Source organism: Empidonax traillii, unplaced genomic scaffold, assembly GCF_003031625.1.
Source record: "Empidonax traillii isolate 1590-97213 ecotype Southwest subspecies unplaced genomic scaffold, ASM303162v1 scaffold6:size4315531, whole genome shotgun sequence".
NCBI classification, from domain to species: domain Eukaryota; kingdom Metazoa; phylum Chordata; class Aves; order Passeriformes; family Tyrannidae; genus Empidonax; species Empidonax traillii.
Window position 1 is genome coordinate 3,633,918 of NW_020955199.1, and position 20,267 is coordinate 3,654,184.

At 41.9% G+C, this 20,267-nt stretch overlaps 1 protein-coding gene across 7 annotated transcripts in view; it reads left to right on the forward strand.

Annotated features, from left to right (window-relative positions):
• XRCC4 (X-ray repair cross complementing 4) overlaps positions 1 to 19,496 on the forward strand; it is a 148,549-nt gene extending 129,053 nt beyond the window's left edge. For all 7 annotated transcript variants that reach the window (XM_027881200.1, XM_027881209.1, XM_027881231.1 and 4 more), the window contains one exon: positions 17,968 to 19,496. In XM_027881200.1, the coding sequence (XP_027737001.1) occupies positions 17,968 to 18,073 (106 nt within the window). In that variant the 3' untranslated portion in view covers positions 18,074 to 19,496. The remainder of the gene's footprint in view (positions 1 to 17,967) is intronic.
• The last annotated feature ends 771 nt before the right edge of the window (positions 19,497 to 20,267 follow it).

A 20,267-nucleotide genomic window follows, 5' to 3' on the forward strand; every position in this document is an offset into this window, starting at 1 on the left:
CTTCCTACAGGCTCCTGCAACCAGGAACCCTGCTTTCAGTAGGATTATGAGTGAGATTCCATCTAAAGTCTTTTTTTTTTTTTTTTCAATGCACAAGATCCCAGTGTGCAGAATTACTGGAAAAAAATTTGACTTGAAGCATCAGAGAAAGCTTGGAAGTTTGAGACCTATTGGTGTGAGGGACCCCACTGACAACAGACAACAGTAAAGTATTAGAAAAGAAAGAAAAGAGAGAATTTTTTTGTTTGTCCACTAAAAAAAAAAAAAAAAAAAAAAAAAAAAAAAAAAAAAAAAAAAAAAAAAAAAAAAAAAAAAAAAAAAAAAAAAAAAAAAAAAAAAAAAAAAAAAAAAAAAAAAAAAAAAAAAAACCAACAAAAAAAATCAAAAACAAACAAACAAACAAAAAATGAAAAAACCCCACCAAACCCATAGGAAAAGAAACAATCCAACTTCATTGCTGCTGAGGCATAGTCTGTTGTTGTCTTCAGTACAAGTCTTTTTCCATACCTTCCCTCAGTTATGGGGGCAGGAACATTGCTTGGTGAGATAGTTGAAGGCAAAGCCATGTCAGACTTCCCAGGGAATGCTGTTTTACAGCCATGGTTTGGTGTTGCCTAAGTTTCTCCTGGAGCTTTAAGTGTGCTGGAAAGCACCCAAAGATTTTTTCCTTTCTGAAGCTCCTTCTATGAAAGCTGTGGCTGGTGGCAGCAGGAAAATTCCATAAATTCATCTGTTTCAGCATTGTCCGTGCCAACATGAGTGCAAGTTTGTGCTTTTTCTGCTTCCAGTGGTTTTAACAATGCACCAACGGGGTGCAGAGTGGAAAATAACAACAAAAACCAAGCACTGTTTGCATTTCTGCGTGTGCATTGTGCTGCATGCATCCCCCTGGCTGATTTATTGCCTTCACATTTCACTCTTGAGGTTAAATTAAGTCATTCTCTTCTGAATGAGGGGAGTTTCTTTGAGCTTAAGATGTTATTTCTCCTCTAATGCCTATGGCTAAATGCACAAGAAATTTAGTGTTGGGTTTGACATAGCAGTGAATTCTTTTACAGTGGTTGTCAGTCCCTAACAGATTATATAGCAGTTTTCATTCATTTAATTATTACAAATACCTTTCATGATGTAGAAAATAAATGCTATGTGATTGATTTCCAAAGTTTTAAGGCTTTAGGGACAGAATTTAATTTTTTCCTGCTCTTTTCCAACAACCTAAAGAGAATGCTTTGTCTTATTACTTGGCTAATTTCTCTGAAATGTTGAGTTGCGGGATGAGGCTTTGTTTAAACAGCATCAGACTGTGCACTGTGTTAATGTGGATGATTTTGGGAGGAGCAAACCATGTTCCAGTAAAAACACAGCAATAAAATTTGCAACCTACGACTTCCGTTTGATCACCCTGATTCTTTGGGATTTGATTCCCAGCATTGCAAATTGGGTCAGTAATTGATAATTCATTGTGCTGCCATATAATTCATGGGGGGGTTTGTAGGGTGGTTTGTGGTTTTTTTTTTTTGGAAAACCACAGCAGAGGCCTGACTGCCTCCTGGTCAGGGAGAAAAGACCGATTAGGCAACAGGAACTTGGATCACTGAACTGCTTCTTCATGCTGGGCTCTCACACTCTTGGCAGGGCCTGGAGTTGGAGGAGTTTGTAATCCTGGCTCAGCTGTTTGTATGCTGTAATGTGGAAAACAGCATCCAAGGGAAGGTAAAAGTAGGAAAAGTCAGGGGTGGAGGTTGTCAGTGGACAGGAGAGCCTGAATTACTCTCTGAAATGCATCAATTAAAACAAATATATCAATATATCAAATATATCAAATCAAATAATCAATAATCAAATATAACCATCATGATACCTTTATGGAAAATTAGTGCTAATTAACGCAACTGAGCTCAAAGTGCAGCTTGTCTTTATTTTAGCAGTCTCCTCAGTTAAAAATATGTGTTGCTTGCCATGTCATCAGTACAATGAGATGCCATTTGCTGCTCCATGGAAATAGTTACATCTTTAAAATGAGAGGGGGGTTTTGTGCATGAAATCTGCCACAGTCATGTTAAAGTATTATTCCGTTAAACAAAGAAATAGTTTATGGATCAAACCAAACATGGTAAGTACCATCTTGGAGTTATTCACCACTAGCCGTGTTAGTGAGTGTCGTTTTACAAAATCAATTCTGTCATTTTGGATTATTTTCTGTGTACTGTATGTTAAGGGTATTTGCCTTGACAGAAAGCAAGATACACTCCTCTCTGTCCTAAATTTATCTGTTTAAGCTGAAAAATAACATGTAATAATGAATTGCTGTGATAAAGCATATGCAAAGTTATGGTTTCTGTTGAGGTAACTGTAGTTCTGCTGGAAATTTCCATTTGACTTGAAGCCATGGCTGTCCAGATCTCAGGACTTGCTCCAATTCATTAAATACTCTTTTAACACCCAAGTATGTAAAGACATGTTTGATTTGGGTTTTTTTTAGATCCTTCTACTAAGTTTTTAGCAGCACAGAAATTCAAGCCTGAGTGATCAATGTACTGAAACAATCAACCTTAAGTAAAAGATTGTCTCAAAAAATGCTGTTTATTCATCCTGTGGTTATTGGTTTAATATTTACCTCTAGACTGTTTTTAGTGTATTCACCGAGAAATACCAGTTCAGCTTTGTGACAGAAACTGAAGAATCTGGGAATAAACACTGTCCTGTCCCAGCAGTGAACAGAAAAACTCATCTGTTCCCCTCCCACAAAGATCTTCAAAAACAAATTTAAGTTGGTGCTTACTATCCATATATTTTGTCTGGCAAATATATAAATTCAACATCTGTCTTTCCTTCATGTATTAGACAGTTCCCAAAAAACAGTCTGGTGTATTTTAAAAAATATATCTGGTGTATTTTAGAAAGGAAATTTTAATGGCTTTTTTCTGTGGTGGAGAGGGCACTTTTAAAGGCTTGGATTCACAGGAGAGTATAATCTGCATTTCAGGTGCAGTATTGCAGTACTGCAGGTTGCAGTATTGATTAATATTGGGTGTCAGACTTATGCTAGACATTGCCACATACTATTCTAATTCGTAAGCCTTTTTTCATGTCTCCTTCCTAAACTTGGGAATTAAAATTTGAGAGAGACCTGATGACTTTCTGACAATATATGCGGTTTAGTCTCTGAAACAGTCATGCCTAAGAAAGACCAGAGCACCACTGGTGACAGGAACATTGCACAACAAATTTCAGGAAGGGCAGTGAAGGTTGCTAAGCATTTTATCTGTTGTGAGTAGGAAAAACGCTGTGTGTGGATGACTGTAATTAGGCCATTGGTTTGTGTACCCAAAGCCCTAGATTCCCCATGTTTCTTAGAATTAACATAGATCATAGAATCATAGAATCATCTGGGTTGGAAGAGACCTCCGAGATCTTCAAGTCCAACCCTTGATCCAACCCCACTGTGATTACTAGATCATGGCACTCAGTGCCAAGTCCAGTCTCGTCTTGAAAACCTCCAGGGACGGTGAATCCACCACCTCTCTGGGCAGGCCATTCCAATGCCTGATCACTCTCTCTGTAAAGAACTTCTTTCTACTATCCAACCTAAACCTCCCTGGCAGAGCTTAAGGCTGTGCCCTCTTGTCCTATTGCTGGTTGCCTGGGAGAAGAGACCGACCCCCACCTGGCTACAACCTCCTCTCAGGGAGTTGTGGAGAGTGATGAGATCTCCCCTGAACCTCTTCTTCTCCAGACTAAACAACCCCAGCTCCCTCAGCCTCTCCTCACAGGACTTGTGCTCAAGTCCCTTCACCAGCCTCGTTGCTCTTCTCTGGACCCGCTCCAGCACCTCAATGTCCTTCCTGAACTGAGGGGCCCAGAGCTGAACACAATACTCAAGGTATGGCCTCACCAGCACTGAGTACAGGGGAAGGATCACTTCCCTGCTCCTGCTGGCCACACTGTTCCTGATCCAGGCCAGGATGCCATTGGCCTCCTTGGCCACCTGGGCACACTGCTGGCTCATGTTCAGCCTCCTGTCGATCAGCACCCCCAGGTCCCTTTCTGCCTGGCTGCTCTCCAGCCACTCTGTGCCCAGCCTGTAGCGCTGCAGGGGGTTGTTGTGGCCAAAGCGCAGGACCCGGCACTTGGCCTTGTTGAACTTCATTCCGTTGGAATCAGCCCAATTCTCCAGCTTATCCAGGTCCCTCTGCAGAGCCCTCCTGCCTTCCGGCAGGTCGACACTCCCTCCCAACTTGGTGTCATCTGCAAATTTGCTGATGATGGACTCAATCCCCTCATCTAAATCATCGATAAAGATGTTAAACAGAACTGGTCCCAGCACTGATCCCTGGGGAACACCACTGGTGACCGGCCGCCAGCTGGATGCAGCCCCGTTCACCAGCACTCTCTGGGCCCGGCCCTCCAGCCAGTTCCTGACCCAGCACAGAGTGCCCCTGTCCAAGCCATGGGCTGCAGCTTTTCCAGGAGTATATTATGGGAGACAGTGTCAAAGGCTTTCCTGAAGTCCAGATAGACCACATCCACAGCCTTCCCCTCATCCACCAGGTGGGTGAGCTGATCATAAAAGGAGATCAGGTTGGTCAGACAGAACCTGCCTTTTAAACCTATGCTGGCTGGGTCTGATCCCTTGTCCATCCTGTAGGTGCTGTGTGATTGCACTCAGGATGATCTGCTTCATAACCTTGCCAGGCACTGAGGTCAGGCTGACAGGCCTGGAGTTTCCCAGGTCCTCCTTGCAGCCCTTTTTGTGGATTGGGGTGATATTTGCCAACTTCCAATCGTCTGGGACCTCCCCAGAGAGCCAGGACTGTTGGTAAATGATGGAAAGTGGCTTGGCAAGCTCTTCTGCCAGCTCCCTCATCACCCTAGGATGGATCCCATCTGGTCCCATGGACTTGTGTGGATCCAAGTGGCTCAGTAAGTCACTGACTGTTTCCTCCTGGAATACAGAGGGGCTGTTTGGCTTCCTGTCCCTATCTATAAGCTCCAGAGGACAGTTGTCCCAAGGGTCATCTGTCCTACTGGTGAATACTGAGGCAAAGTAGGTGTTAAGTACCTCAGCCTTCTCCTCATCCCTGTTAACTATGTTCCCACCCAAGTCCCACAAGGAATGGAGGTTTTCCTTGCCCCTCCTTTTGTTATTAATATATTTGTAGAAGCACTTCTTGTTATCCTTAACAGAAGTAGCCAAGTTGACTTCAAATTGTGCTTTTGTCTCTCTAATTTTCTTTCTGCATGACCTAGTTACACTCCTAAACTCCTTCTGAGTAGCCAGCCCTATTTTCCATAGTCTGTAAGCTCTCTTTTTATCCCTGATTTTTATCCCTTCAGAATCTCCCTGTTGAACCAAGCTGGTCATCTACCTCGCCAGCTTGCCTTTTGGCACACTGGTACAGCCTGTTCCTGTGCACTCCAGACTTCCTTCTTGAAGCACATCCATCCCTCCTGAACCCCCTTGTTTTCAAGGGTTTTTTCCCAGGATATGCTCTGGACCAGTCTTCTGAACAGGCCAAAATCTGCCCTCCAGAAGTCCAGTGTGGAGGTTTTATTGATGGCCTTCCATGTATCCCTGAGTATTGCAAACTCTATTATTTCATGGTCACTGTGCCCCAGACGGCCTCCGACCACCACATCTCCCACCAGCCCCTCTCTGTTTGTAAACAACAGGTATAGTGGGGCCCCACCCCTGGTAGGTTCATTTACCAGCTGGAGCAGGAAATTATCCTCTATACACTCCAGGAATCTCTTAGACTGCCTCTTCTCTGCCATGTTGAGCTCCCAGCAGATATCTGGCAGGTTGAAGTCACCCACAAGAACAAGGGTTGGCGATTTTGAGACATCTGCCAGCTGCTTGTAGAATAATTCATCTCCTTCATCATCCTGGTTGGGTGGTCTGTAACAGACTCCCATTAGGATGTCAACCTTGTTGGCCTTCCCCCTGATTCTGATCCACAGGCACTCGACCTTATCATTGGTGACCTCGAGTTCTACAGAGTCAAGGGACTCTCTAACATATAGAGCCACTCCTCCACCTCTCCTACCCTGCCTGTCCTTTCTGAAGAGCTTGTCGCCATCCATGGCAGCACTCCAGTCATGCCACTCATCCCACCACGTTTCTGTGATGGCAACTATGTCATAGCTTTCCTGCTGCACGATGGTTTCTAGTCCCTCCTGTTTATTGCCCATTCTGCGTGCATTGGTGTACATGCACTTCAGCTGGGCTGCTAATTTTACTCTTAACTCAGGCTTTTCATGCCTGGGCTTCTCTTTGGAGATCCTGGATTCTACCCCTTCCCCCTTCAAGTTTAAAGCCCTCCTAATGAGCCCTGCTAACTTATCGGCTACAGTCCTTTTGCCCTTCCTAGATACATAAAGCCCATCTGATTTAAGAAGACTAGGTACCATGGAGTTTGCCCCATGGTCAAAAAACCCAAAATTTTGACGGTGGTACCAATCCTTTAGCCACCTATTGATAAGGCAGGCTTTCCTACACTTCTCCTCGTTCATCTCCTCATTCATTCCAGCAAGTACAGGAACTGAGGCAAATACTACCTGTGCGCCTGTCCCATGAACTGATCTACCCAGTGCCTTGAAATCCTTTTTGATTGCCCTGGCATTTCTTCTATTAATATCATCACTGCCGGCCTGGATTACCAACAGTGGATAGTAATCTGAGGTTTGAATTAGCTCAGGAAGTCTCTTACCAGTGTCCCTCACCCTGGCTCCGGGAAGGCAGCAAACCTCCCTGTGGAATGGGTCTGGTCAACAAATAGGGCCCTCAGTTCCCATCAAAAGGGAGTCACCTACTACAACTACCCTTCTTTTTTTTTCTTATAGCTGTAGTTGTAACCCATCTGGTAGACAGGGTGCAACCTGCAGGCAGATCTTCCTCTTGCCTGACCTCTACTTGACTTTCCGAGTCTAGGGCCTCATATCTGTTCTTCAAGGGCACCTGGGGAGGTGATGGGGGTTGAGAGGGTGTTCTTTTACCTCTTCAAACGGGCCTGTTTCCATTCCCCGCCATCCACTCAGTTTGCCTCCTGACAGCAGGAGGGGCAGGGCATCACTGTCTCCTGCTGGACTTCCTTGGTGGTCGAAAGGGTGTGACTCCACCAGTCTATTTCACTTTCCCTAATACTTCTCAACCTCTCTACCTCTTCCTGGAGCTCTACTACCATGCAGAGCAAATCACTGACCTGCTCGCATCGCACACAAGTGCCTCTCACAATGTCCTCTGGCACTGCTGCCAAGGGTCAAACATTCTGCGCAGCCAGAGACCTGAATGGCTGCATCGTTTTTGGAGGGTTCTGTCTGTGTCAACATATTCCTAGTGTTCACAGTAGCTACGACCTTCATTTTTTTAGAAACCATTACTGGCTCAAGTTGAAATATGGGGGGAAAAAACCAAACCAAACCAACCAACCAAGCAAAAAACCACAAACAAACAGACTAGGAGTTGGCTGTGCCCTGCCTGTGCAAACTGCTATGCAAACTGCCGTGCCGTGCTGCTGTTTGCCACGCTCCAGGTCCCACGTGCTCCCTGGAGATGTTTATATAGCCCTCTGGAGCACCAGCTAACGAGCCTGTCCCACCCCTCTCTCACCTGAGTGGTTCCCGAGGAGCAGCGAAAGGCCAAGCAGGAATCATCTATATTTAATGTGTATCTTTGATTCAGCTGAAAAACGTAGCCAGGCAATTCCCCAAACTGCCTTCACGTAGTTATGTGTATATATTTATATACATGGCTTCACAGACATAGATTATTCCAAGGAGGATTGGCAAGGACATATTCTCCTGAAATTTGCTCAATAGCCTCCAATTTCAGATACAGTGAGATTGCCAAGCTCTGAAATACATCTTTGATGCTGCAGAGCTCTATGAGTATCTGTCATGTAAGGGACAAATTCAGGAGGTCTGTGGACCACAGATGTTTCCTTGGATTTCTTATGGAGGTGGGATATTGCAGGATGAAAACGAGTGCTTGGAGCCAGAGGCTTCAAGAATGGCCAGGCAGCCATTTAGCAAACTGCCTTCAAGATATGTTGGAAAAATCTGTTTCCAAATCTCTCTTTTAAGGTTGTTTTATTTCTGCCTTGGATGACAGGGTTGGAATCTGGCCTTGCAAAATAGTTGTTAACGCAATGTGCTTTACTTATTGTGCTTTTTTTGCAATAACAACTTTACTAAGACTCTTCTCTGTGTGGTTTTTCTCAGTGGTAACACCTCTGGGATAACAGATTGTGGGAAGTGGGGGGAGGGGGGGAAGTGTTCCTGCAAAGGAAGGAGTGGTAGAGATCACTAGTGATGTCTCTACCCTTGCCCAGGTGAGAAGAGTGGTGATGGAGCAGCTTTGCTGGATACTGGGGTCAGCCACTACAACATGTTTATTCCACACTGGATTTTTAATTTAATTTTACCCCCCCCCCCCAACCTTAACCCTAACCCTACTTCCACCCTGAAGATTGTCTTAAACTTCCCATAGCACAAAGAAGCACTGTGAACACATTAATCCAGCAAACCCTTTGGTGTCTCTGGAGGTCTCTTCTCCATTACAGGTGTTCGTGTTTGGAAAGACATCATCCACTTGAGGTTCTGCGGGAGCTGTGGTGTACATGACCTTTTTAAAAACTACTCCTGCCCACCAAAAGCTGTCACCCAAGTGTTTCTCTCCCTCACCCAGCTTTGTAACACTTCAGTTTTTGATCATTCTAAAGACATTTAATCATCTTGAAGATGTTTTTAACAGCACAATGGTTCATCAGCTTCAACCTGTGTGGAGGCCAGTCAGCTCTGGTGAGGCAAGACAATGCCTGTGAGGGAATTTGAACTGTCTGGGTTTTTTTGCTTTAAAGAGAAGTGTCTTTGGGTTTCAGCATTCCCTCTACTGATTTAATTCTGGCTGTTCATCTTGTACTGATCTGGACTGCTCACCAGAGACAGTTTCACTGGAGCTTTTGTCTTTTCAAGCAACAATTGAAATTAAAACAAAAAAAACGCCACACCTTTGAATTAAGTATCATCTGCAAGAAGAGTTTTCTAGGAATGTCTGGTTTTATCACATTTCTGTTGTCCAATTTGTGATTGTTGACACGTAATAGGCACACAGAAGTGCTGAAGATGAATGACTCAATATGATAAATCAGTAACTTCCTCTGCCCTTGCCTCTGAGGCTTCATTCCTTTTTTTGATCCAAACTTCAAAAGAATTGTCCTGGATTTTTGTGTTATCCCATTTTTCATCCCACCTTGCAAAAGGGGGAGGGCTGTTTTTATCTCCTCTGGTTTTTGAAAGCAGTAATAGAGAAATCTTAGAAGAGGTATTTCCTTTCATGATTTTCTTCTATTTAAAGACTTGAAGAGGACTAGGTGGTTCTGATAAACCTCCAGTCTACTTCCAAAGCTTCTGAATTTGCTTATTTTCTGCGAACAGGTCTAGGGTGCTTACAGGAAGAGGAACAACATCTTACTGTATAAATTCTGTCAGGGAACATGAGTGTTTCTTACTGCTGTGGTTTTGTAGCAGCTTTAACAATCAAATAAGAGGCATTTTTCCTTTATATCTTGTCTTTCAACTCTTCTGTCTTTTGAGCTGTGTCTGTTATGAAGAGTCAATTAAATCTCCTTATCTGGGGACACGAAGCTTGTGTGACATGGTGTAGCATCAGCATCAGTGCTGGCTTTGCAAGCAGCTGTAGGGAAAACTTCAGGCAAAATATGTTCTGCTGATAAATGTCAGTATTCAGGCTAAATCTGTTGAGTCATTTTATAGTATTTTATTATTTCCTCCTCAATGCAGCATGTCCCCAGCCTAGAAAATGAGAAACAATTGATACATTTTAGATGAACGCTCTTCTAGACCTCTGAAATTTCTCTCACTCCCACCCACCAAGGGCCTCGGGGCCCTGTAGAATCCCAGAAGATAAGTGGCTTAAGTGTGTGTAATTTTTTTTTTTTTGGCTAGTAATATCCAATTTATTATTTAAATTTATAATTTTATTGGTGGTTTTTGTGATGTTACGGTGTTCTGCAGTTAAATGGTCTGCTTCCTTGATCTCACTGCATTCTCAACAGAAAACAGCCTGCAGTCTTTCCCTTCAGCAGCAAAGAAAGGGTAAACTCCAAAGAATTATGTTAAGCTCAAAACTTGACAGTTTGGCAGTCCCAAACCCCCACTGTAATTGCTTTCATTGGTTCCCACAGGTTTAGAAGGAGTTTCTATTACTGTTGCCTGAATATTGTATTGCAATTAGCAATACCAAAGATGAAAACATAGCATGGATTCCTCTTCTCACGGTGGCTGGTGGGAAACTGGTTGATGAATTGTTTTAAAAGTGATATTGGTTATTAAACAAGGAGTTAAGCTAAGCTTGAACTGAAAATCTGGGCTTCAGACTGAATTCTGAAAAATTCTTTTTTTTTTTTTCCCTCATAATAACAGGAATGCTTTCAGTCTGCCAGATTTATTGGGAAGCTTTTCAAAAAACCATTTTTACTTACAATATTGCTTAAAAAAAAAAAAAAGAGTCTTTCAAATTGTTTGCATCCCTTTGTACTGTCTGAACTGGTCATTCTGATCATGAGGATTTATTCTAGGGATGAGGCAGTGAGGTACTCTGTTAGATGGGAACGCCTATATTGCTCTTTCCTTCCCCCTTTTACATATACACCATGAAAACTCTACTCTGATTGACATCTGCCTTCTCCTAATAAAGTCCCAGTTGCCCATCTGTGTGGTGTTACCTTTTCTCTTAACGTATGTGTAAGATTAAAAATTCCGTTAAACACTGCTCTGAAACTCACAAGAAGGCGGACTATCTCAATTTGTCAGTGGTGCAGCACCAGGACAATTTCCAGAGCTCTTTGTTCATTAAAATTTTATGATGTTTGTGGCTTGAATGCTTCTTTGAGCCAGACCAGTAGGAGAAAACTTTAGTGGAGGTACTTCAAGTTTGTACTAATAGATCACAACTGAAGGTAAAGTCCATCTTGGGCTGTGGAATTGAGACAGCTGGCTGGTGGCCATTCTAGGTACACCTCCTTTCCAGCTGGAATGTGACTGGTGCTGGTTTGGCACCAGTTAAGCCCACGACCTACATCACCATAATGCTGGAGAGGTCTGTGCGCGCATGAGTGAGCTGACCCTGTCCCTTGCTCCTGGTACAACTTGTGTGCAAACTGCTCTGAAATCTCGGAAATTTAAGGACTGAAGAATCTTTCTGTGAATTTGATCATTTGTGGAAGTAAAGGGGCTCATTAGGAAGAAAAACCCACTTTATATAAAGCTTTTCACAATAAACCCCATGCAGGTGCAATCCCATCCTTTTGGTTAGTTGGAGGTTTGTTGTTTGCTTTAGGATGGTACAGCTTTTCTTAGAAATCTTGTATTGTACACTCTTCTGCAGCATTTACCCAAGAAGAAATGACTTGGGTATTTGGTCTGCTGTTAAATGCTCCTGGTAAAGTACTTACTGCAGACCCTGAGAGCTCGAATGGATGGAGACCTGTTGGAGTTCTGGGGGAGAAAAACTGGCTTTTGTCCTCTGCAGGCTGTCTTACAGCAATTGCATCACAAGCTGCAGATATTCCTGTTTCTTATAACAGTAGAAGATGTATTTTGAGAGTGGCTTCTTTACTCCACCAAGCAGATGTCTTGATAGGTGGGCTCTCAAAGGGAGGATTGTTAAAGCGTCTTAAACCACATATCCAGAGTAAAAGGAGATATTATTAGTGCATGAGGAAGTCTTCTCAGCTCATATTCATTTACTTTATGCACCCCAAAGTCTATCTGTACCTGTTTTTCCATTTTTCCCTATGTTTTGCACACACTGGATATGCTGTGTCCTCTTCTGTTTTTTTGCTTTTGTTTTGTTTTCCCCTGGTTTTGATACTGCTGCTTGAACAAGTTTCAGCTCTCACACGTGTCTCTGTAGGCGGGGGGTTAATCTTAAATATCAAAGGTTTGATCTTATTTCAGAAAAATAAGAATGAATTCAGACCTGTGGCTGCAGAGGACTCAGGAGGAACATAAGAAGAGAGTGAATGGGAGTTAGGAGCAGAAAGGAAAGCAGAATTCTCAGTGCTAGAACAATTTTAAATTCAGTAGAGACCTACTGGGGGCGTGAAAGGGGAAACTTGTTATACTTTGTCTGGTCTACCTTAGCTTGTAAATTGAATCCTGCTCCCAGATTTATGAAGAACTCACTGCTGCTCTATCTTTCTGAGTGCATTTTGCCACTGGAAAACACATACCTAAGTGATATCCACATGCTCTACTGACCCAAAGTGGTTTTCTGCAATAAGCTGATTAAAGTGAATGATCCAAAACCCACTGAACAGATCTGTGGATAATAGGTAATCAAGGCAGAAATAGGCTCCTGGTGGTGCCCAGTGTACGTTACAGCTGCTCAGCAGGGACAAAGAATGTGCTTAATTCACTCATAGTTTTTAAAAGATCATCTTTTTAGGCTATGTCCATGGATTCTTCTACAGCCTTCTGAGAAAAAGATGTTTTTAGCTATAGCTTGTAATTTAAAAAAGATAGCAGAGCACTCTAGTTTAGTGTTGAGGAAACCTTTCATCATATGAAGGCTAACTAATCTATTTTTCTTTCAGAACAATTTAAATGTTAATAATGTGTGAAGTGGGGGGTTTCACTGTGTAGCAGCAAATGGAAAGGATGGACCCCAGAGAGCTGAAGGCCGAGCCTGTATTTCAAGTGGCTTTGCAAGCACCTGACTTAAACTTGTAACTAAATACTTTAACTCTGTTGTTCTCCAGTTAAATGCTACTGCTTTTGTAATTCGTTTCAACTTGCTTTTCAGTTGTAGCTGCTGTGTGCAGTCATGAGATTTTGGGGTGGAAAACCCCTCCTTCTACAATCCAGTGCTGCAACAGCCATCTCTGGGCTGTTGGCTTTGGGGGCAGCAGGAAGAGGAGCATGAGGATGCACCTTTCCTGCGTGATAAACCAGTCCAGGAATTTTTATTGGCCCCCTCAGGTCTCTGGGCACTGTTTGTGATCCCCCTGAGGAGACAGGAAAGGATCAGGGAGACCAAGTGGCTCCAGGGTTTGGCAGCGTGGGACAAGGTTGTAACACAGTTTAGCTGGTGCTGTTGTTGCATAAATGTATATGTGATAAATAACAGCCATGAGAAATGGCTCCTATTATTTGCCAATAAATGCGCAATGCACTGGATTTATGAAAGACCTTGACAAAATTCTTAAACAAACCAAGTTTTTGCTTTACTCTGTACTTTTATAGCTATGATTAGGAGATTTGTGATTTTTTTCCCCAGTGAAGGCAATGGTGCTAGTCTGTTACTAGAAGTGCATGTGGTCTAGTTTATTTAAGCAGGAAGGAGTTTAAGTGGAAATGAGCCACAGAAATGTGTGCCACTTGTCTAAAACAAACATGGCTTCAGCTTTTCCTTGTAAGTAACATCTATTATTACATTTTTAAGTAGATCTTTGTTAGTAAGCATCTGCATGCAAACATGTTTGATCAGATGGAAAGATCCAGGACTATATTTATGTTATTAAACCAGAATGTTCTTCTTAAATAAGGACCTGCACTAATGCCAATTGAAGTTAATTGGGAATTTGCAAGTGAAAGGATTCAAGTCCCTAAAAAAAGTTCCTGTTTTGTAGGACTACATAAATTGAGTTAATGACTAGTTGTGTTGTGAGCTCATTTAGAGTGGTTTTTGGAAGTTATATCTAATATTAAAAGTTATGTTATTAAGAGATACGTGAGAGTCTCCTCAATGGAGCAGGTTGGTTTGTGAGTTTGTTCTTTCTGTAATCACTGTGTCGATTTGTGTGATGTTTGAGGTACTCCCACTTTCCTCTCTCTGAAGGTCTCAAAGGATACGTAAAGAAAAAGATGACTTGTACAAATATAAAACAAAATCATCCCAAATTGATGGTCTCTGGTTCTAGAGAGCGAAGAGTGTCACTTGCAGGAGCTGAAGACAGTGTTTAACAATGTTCCTGGGTTTTGGAGTTTTGATTTAAGTTGTGTTGATTGAAGGGATTCCAGACTTGTCCTACTGTGCAGGGGTCATGATGGATGCAGGTGCAGTAGCAGATGAGCCTCCAGTCAGATGAGGAATCTTATAAAGGAACATTGATTGCCTTGTTGAAGATTAATATTATTATTGTTATTATTATTATTATTATTATTATTATTATTATTAGTGGTGGTGGTTTTGTCTGTCTGGTGGTCTTAACTGAGACTAGACTGTTTGCTCAGTACACTGAGCATAGGAAAATGCCATATGTGGACACCTCAGGAATCATTCTTTTCAACTATTTCTTGAGTATTTTTCTCTAGTTTCTATGAATTTGGTTTGGGGCCAGGTGTAGGCCGGGCTCTGATGATCTCTGACACCACCACTCTCTTCAGATGATTGAAATTGGCAGAAGAGAAGTACAATTTCTTCACTAACTGAGGGAAAAGTCCCTCAGCTGTAATTTTAGATCATGATTCAGAAGCTGATTGTATCCAGAGAGTTCTTCAAGACTTGCTGGGGTTTACATTTTTCAGGATCATTTGGAAGTATATGGGCTTGTTTTCATATCATTTCTAGAAATAAATGCCAGCCTAGACTACATCTGGAAGCTGAATACTCTTAATACTGCCAAAAAGTAACACTTTTATTTTCTTTTTCCATTCTAAATTGAATTAAAAAGAAAAATATCTCTTTAATTTACCTTATATTATAGTCATTGTAGTATATTTTGTAAGGGAATACCATCACATTTTTAATCCCATGTAGCTTCCATTTAGTCTACTTACACTTTTAATATTCCCCTTTAAAGAGCTCTGCATACGGTGTTCTCAATGCATCAAAGAAGCTTTCCCTCTCTTCCATTATCCTTTTTTTCTTTTTTTCCTTTTTATGGTTAACTTTCCTCTTTTTGCCCAGTCAGGATGTCTCCCAGGAGCACTGGAAGCACACGGGAGTTGCTCAAGGACAAAAACTTGAGTAGAATCATAACCACAGCGTGCTGGGCTGGCTCTACAAGAGTAGAAAAGTGCAGGAATCCTTCATCTTTCCAGATTAAAAAAAAGGGCTTTTGTGTAGCTCCTCTGCAAAGCCATGATCTTGCATGGCTTTGAGTTCCTGTGCTGTAAAGCACCAAAGTGCTTCATGTCTTCTGTTCCTTGCAGCTCTTACTCAGCTGTGGAAAGAAATATCAAGTCATGTAACCACTTTCTTCCAAGTCTTGGGCCAGGATCTCAGCTGGTGTAAGTCAGCAGAGCTCCACTGACATTATTAGTGCTCTAGTGATTCACACCAGCTGTGGGTCTGGTCCTCTGTCTCAATTTATGAACTAAATCTCAGGAAATATGAAATGATCTCTTTTAGTCAGCAGTTCTGCAGATGTGTTAATGGATTTTAAGTTTACCAAAAAGGCAAGACTTCAAAAAGAGATCCAGCAGAAGAATAAACTTTCAAGAAGAATGCCTTACTTACATCCTTTTTGGCAAGAAAGGGCTATAACAGCTAGCTGCAGTTTGAAGAAATTAACTCAGTTATGCATCAGGATATGGTAACACAGCCTCACTGAGAACCCAAGATTCAAAATAGCTTCACAGCACAAAGCAAACTGTTGGCTCTGAGTGAGTAATTGCCATGCAAATAGGAATCACCAAGTCTTACGACCAAAAATTAAGTTGCTTGTGATCTTTGTGTGAAGAGCCCTAGTGCTTCCACTCTGGTTTTATTCTGGGTTTATTCACAGGCCTGGTGTTACATCTGTTGGAGATTAAATGAGGAACCATGTTGTTACAAGGACACAGAATCTTAATAGTTCTCAATGTGTTATGTTAAAACTCAACAATGACTTTGCATATGGGTGTGATCTCAAATATGGTGTTGAAAAGAGTTATTTTAGCCAATGTGAAGGAAATGCTCATTGACATTGCTTAAGCACCATCAGGCTTACCTGTCCAAATCAGAAAATGTTGGGATAGGTGTAACCTCATAGTTAACAAATGTGGGGTCTCAGAACTCTTTTATTCCTAAATGCTTTAATGATATGTGAGCATATGCTCCAAAATCCAAAGAAGGTTCCATACCTGAAATACAGAGGTACGGAGGTCTTCACAGCCTAATTTATTTGCTAATGAGACTTTCAGAATTAATTAAAATTATTAGTGTGTGGCTCCACACTGTGTGATTTACATATGTTGTTCTCACTGGAGACTTACTGCTTTGGATAGACCCAGAAAAGTAAAAGAACAACATGTCTTCAATGGTCCATTGAGTGAACTTGAGTGTAACTCTCTGTTAGGGTGTACTGCTTACATTTTTTTTTTTTTAAATTAGGGTAGAAATAATTTGATTTCTAGCAATTAAAACAGTGTGGTGTGCTCTGAGGGTCCAATTCTGGCATGTCTGTTTCCCAGTGACTTTTGGTGAGACAAACATTTGTCTAGATATCACTGCATGCCAAAAGGAAAATCCACAATGCTTGGACACAAATTACGCAGGCCTGAAGATGGACATCTTGGAAGAGTCCTCATGCAAAGCCAGTTAGATTTTCAGGTAAAGTAATTATCATAATCTGAATATAGCAACATGTTGAATTTAGAGGGATTTGCAGAACTGGAGTGATGGATTGAGTGGTGAGGAAACCCCTTTGAATACTGGAGATGACTTGGGAAGTGACAGCATCCAGGACTCAGCATTTACTGGGGTTTTGCAGATTCCTCAGGAGCACAAGGGGAACAAAAATTCATTCCCCAGGTCCACAGCAGGAAAGACCATAATGAGAGCTCTGACCCTCCAAGGGGTCAAGGAATTGGAAGTGTGAGAGGCAGAGTCATGTGAGGCAGTGTCTGGTAACTTAAGGAGCTCACTGCATTTGAAATCACAGTGTTTCACAGGGACTTCTGCTCCCTGGAGATTTCTAGGGATGAGGTTTGGAAAACTTGGCTCTGAATCAGTTTGGAACCAAATTGAAAAAAATTGTTGAATTTCACTTGCTGTGTTTGGCTCTGCAGTGTGGAGTGGTTGAAGGCAAAATAAATGCTTGAATCAGTCTGAAAATTAAGATTGTATTTGTCAGTCCTCACAGGGCAGCACTTGAGAGTAAGAGCAACACTCTCCACCACCTTTGTCCAGTCCTTCCCATCCTGGTGGCTGACATGTTGGCCTTGGGAATGTATGAGTATTTCACCTGCTGTCAGTATTGCACCAGTGGAATATACCTAGTCACGAAGCCATTGACCCTTATGAAACTCCAACCAGCCCCAAATCTCGCAATACAAGCGTGTCAGGTCTGATTTCTGCTTCCTACCCCGATTTCCTTCAGCCAAGGACTGGGACAAGATTGGGAGATCACGTCTTACTTTAAATGCATGGAGTGATGCAGACCTGGAATGTCTTGTCACTGAAAATACACATGCCTGTGATTCATAACTCTCTAAGCTCACAGAAGTAAAGTTTTCTGTGCAGGATTCAGATTTTTTGTGTATTCAGCCTATACTTATAAGATTAATATAATAAGATTAATGTAGGCATCAGAAGCTGTTGCAAATGCTGCCGTTTTTGGAAACACAGGATACCTCACCTTCGCAGGCACACCTTACTGGAACGGTGTCCTGGAGAGACAGGAGAAATAGGGCACATGGGCTCTTGGCACGTTTTCAGCATCTTTCCTGCCCTCTCTCACTCTCCCTGTGTAAACTCAGGGTGAAATGGTCATTCTCAGGGTCTTAAAAGAACTGTGATGAGATAGCTGAAGCTGTGACATTTATAAGCTGAATTTCATCTGCTTTGCCATTGCCATCTCTGCAAGTGATTGGGGTCTTAGAAAAAACACTTGTCTCTTGATGCAGACTTAACAAAAAGCTCAGAATTCACTGTGAAGGATTACTTTGGGAAAGTATGTGTTGGAATTATTTATATCTATATCCAAATCTGTTTCATATCCCTTTGCTTTACATTTCCAGACCTGACCTGGCCTCACAGAAGACATCAGGCCAGCATTCCGTGGATTGGAACCTGGAAACACTGAAGAACACTTGTGAGCCAGAGGACCTCTTTGATGACATGTAGCCACATGTGGGCTGAGAGACAGAGACTGGTGCTTCTAACAGCGATAAGCTGTAAAACTAAAAGGCTTTTTTAATAGAGTAGAACCAAGATCTGTGCTCTGAGGCTGTTTCCAGTGGCACACCCCTCTAAACACTCTTGCACTGCACTTGTCCCCATTCTTCACTATGAATTTGTAGACCCTAACAGACCTGATTTGTGATGGTCTTATAAAAGAGTTTATCCCCTGTGTAGAACTTTCATCAAGTGTATATGGGAAGGGAGAGCACCACTGAGGTGTTTTCTACATCCTCAGTCAGTGGCTGCTGACTGTGTTCAGGTTTTCCAGATGTCCACAGAGAATGTCCGACATAAGATTTTAAGCTACCGCTGTACTTAACCTTATATGCCACCCCTTTCTTAGCTCAGCCTAGGCATGGTCTAGATAAATCATCTTCAGCTTTGTTTGAGATGCAGATTTAGAATAGTCTCTTCTGATTCAAAGCATCCAAAGAAATACCGTTTTATTCGAAGATTCTCTGCAGCATTAATGCATTATAAGGTATTCTTGCTTTTGGAAGTAAAGTGCTTCTAAAGTAGATATTGACTCTATTTTAAGCTTCTGTAGAAACCCATAGCATTTAAAAAGATTGTCATTTTTGATACTTCAACATTTTCCTTAAGGTGATTTCTAAAAAGAAAAAAATAAAATGCATTCTGAAAGGACTTCAATTTTGTTCTTATTTGCTTAGATGCTATGAGTAAAGGTAGGAGTTAGCAAAGTGTGTTAATGCATGAAAGCAATCTGTGCTCTGTGGCTTGGAAAGGTCCTTGGTAAAACACCTACTTGGTGTTTCTGAAATGGCCACACTTATATAGGCTCTGATTCTGCCAAAATTCCATGCTATAATTTATTAAAAGCACCCATGTCAGTATTTGCAGCATCATGAACGCCTATAGGAAACAAGGGTCTGGGAATATTACATTTAAGCATTCCTCCCTGGAAAACACGGTCACAGCATTTTAAATTCACAAAGGGCTTTGGGACAGTGTTATAAATCACACAGTAAAAATAAGAATGGCTACAATATTTTGCTTGCTAAAAAGGCTTTGTGCCTGAGAAGTGACAGGGCCACAGAAGCCCCATTCATACACCCATTCATGGGCACGGCCTGATTTAAAATCTTCCAGTGCTGATCTGACAATGCTTTCAGCAAAAGCTCATGTATGGTTCCAGTTTTGGAGTGAAAATGTTCCATGACTTAAACCGAAGTGCAAGAGCTTGGTTTAATTGTGCCTACAGCAGAAAATGAAGGTAAATGAAGCTGAACATCCCACAAAACTCTACTTTCAGGAAGCTGTTGGTTTCTAGTGGCAAAATGTTGTTGTACAAATAGGAAATGTTACATGCCATGGGCAGATGTAATAAAGTGTGTAAGAGTGTTTATTATTTTCTCTTTTTTTTCTTATTTTTTGAGGTTTATAGAGGCATTTAAGCAGAAAATTTCGTGATGGGGGTTGCGCACCTTGGGCTGTGTGAGCACAGGTGTGTTGTCTGGTGAGGGCACTCGTGTTACAGAGGCAGTTTCCAATCAACTGAGACTGGTTTTATCAACAGGAACACCTTCCCTCCCATGGAAATCTACATATAATATGTCAGTGTCCACAGCCGTGTGGGAATTGTCAGCGAAATCCTCCTTTCTGAAGATTTATGTGAAAAGCTGTTAGTTTTCTGGAGATAAAGTTTCCATTTTCCAGTTGGCTTTGAAGAGGAATGACCCACCAGCCTTAAAACCAGTTTAGACTCTGTGTAGGTCTTTTATCATGTGAGAGCAACACTGCCAAAGCTGCAGAAAATCAGTGAAAATTCTTCATGATGTGCATTTGTCTCCTTTATCCTCAACCTCATTCATCCCAGTGCATGGAAATAGACTCAGTGGTCTCACTGACCAAGTCAGGTAAAAGCCATTTCAAACTAACATGTGAAGTCTGGGAAGGGAGCTCGTTTGCTTCTCCCCCACCCAAAATATTTCAGTGAAGACGGAAGACGTAATAGAGAAATGCCCACAAATGGGTTTTTCAAGGCAGGAAATTACCCCAAGTTAGGAAACACAGATCAAATTTCAGAGATCCTTAATCAATGCTTCTCTTTGATACTACTCTGCAAATGATTTCCCAGGCAATTTTTTTTTCATCCCTTTATACTATACTTGAAGCA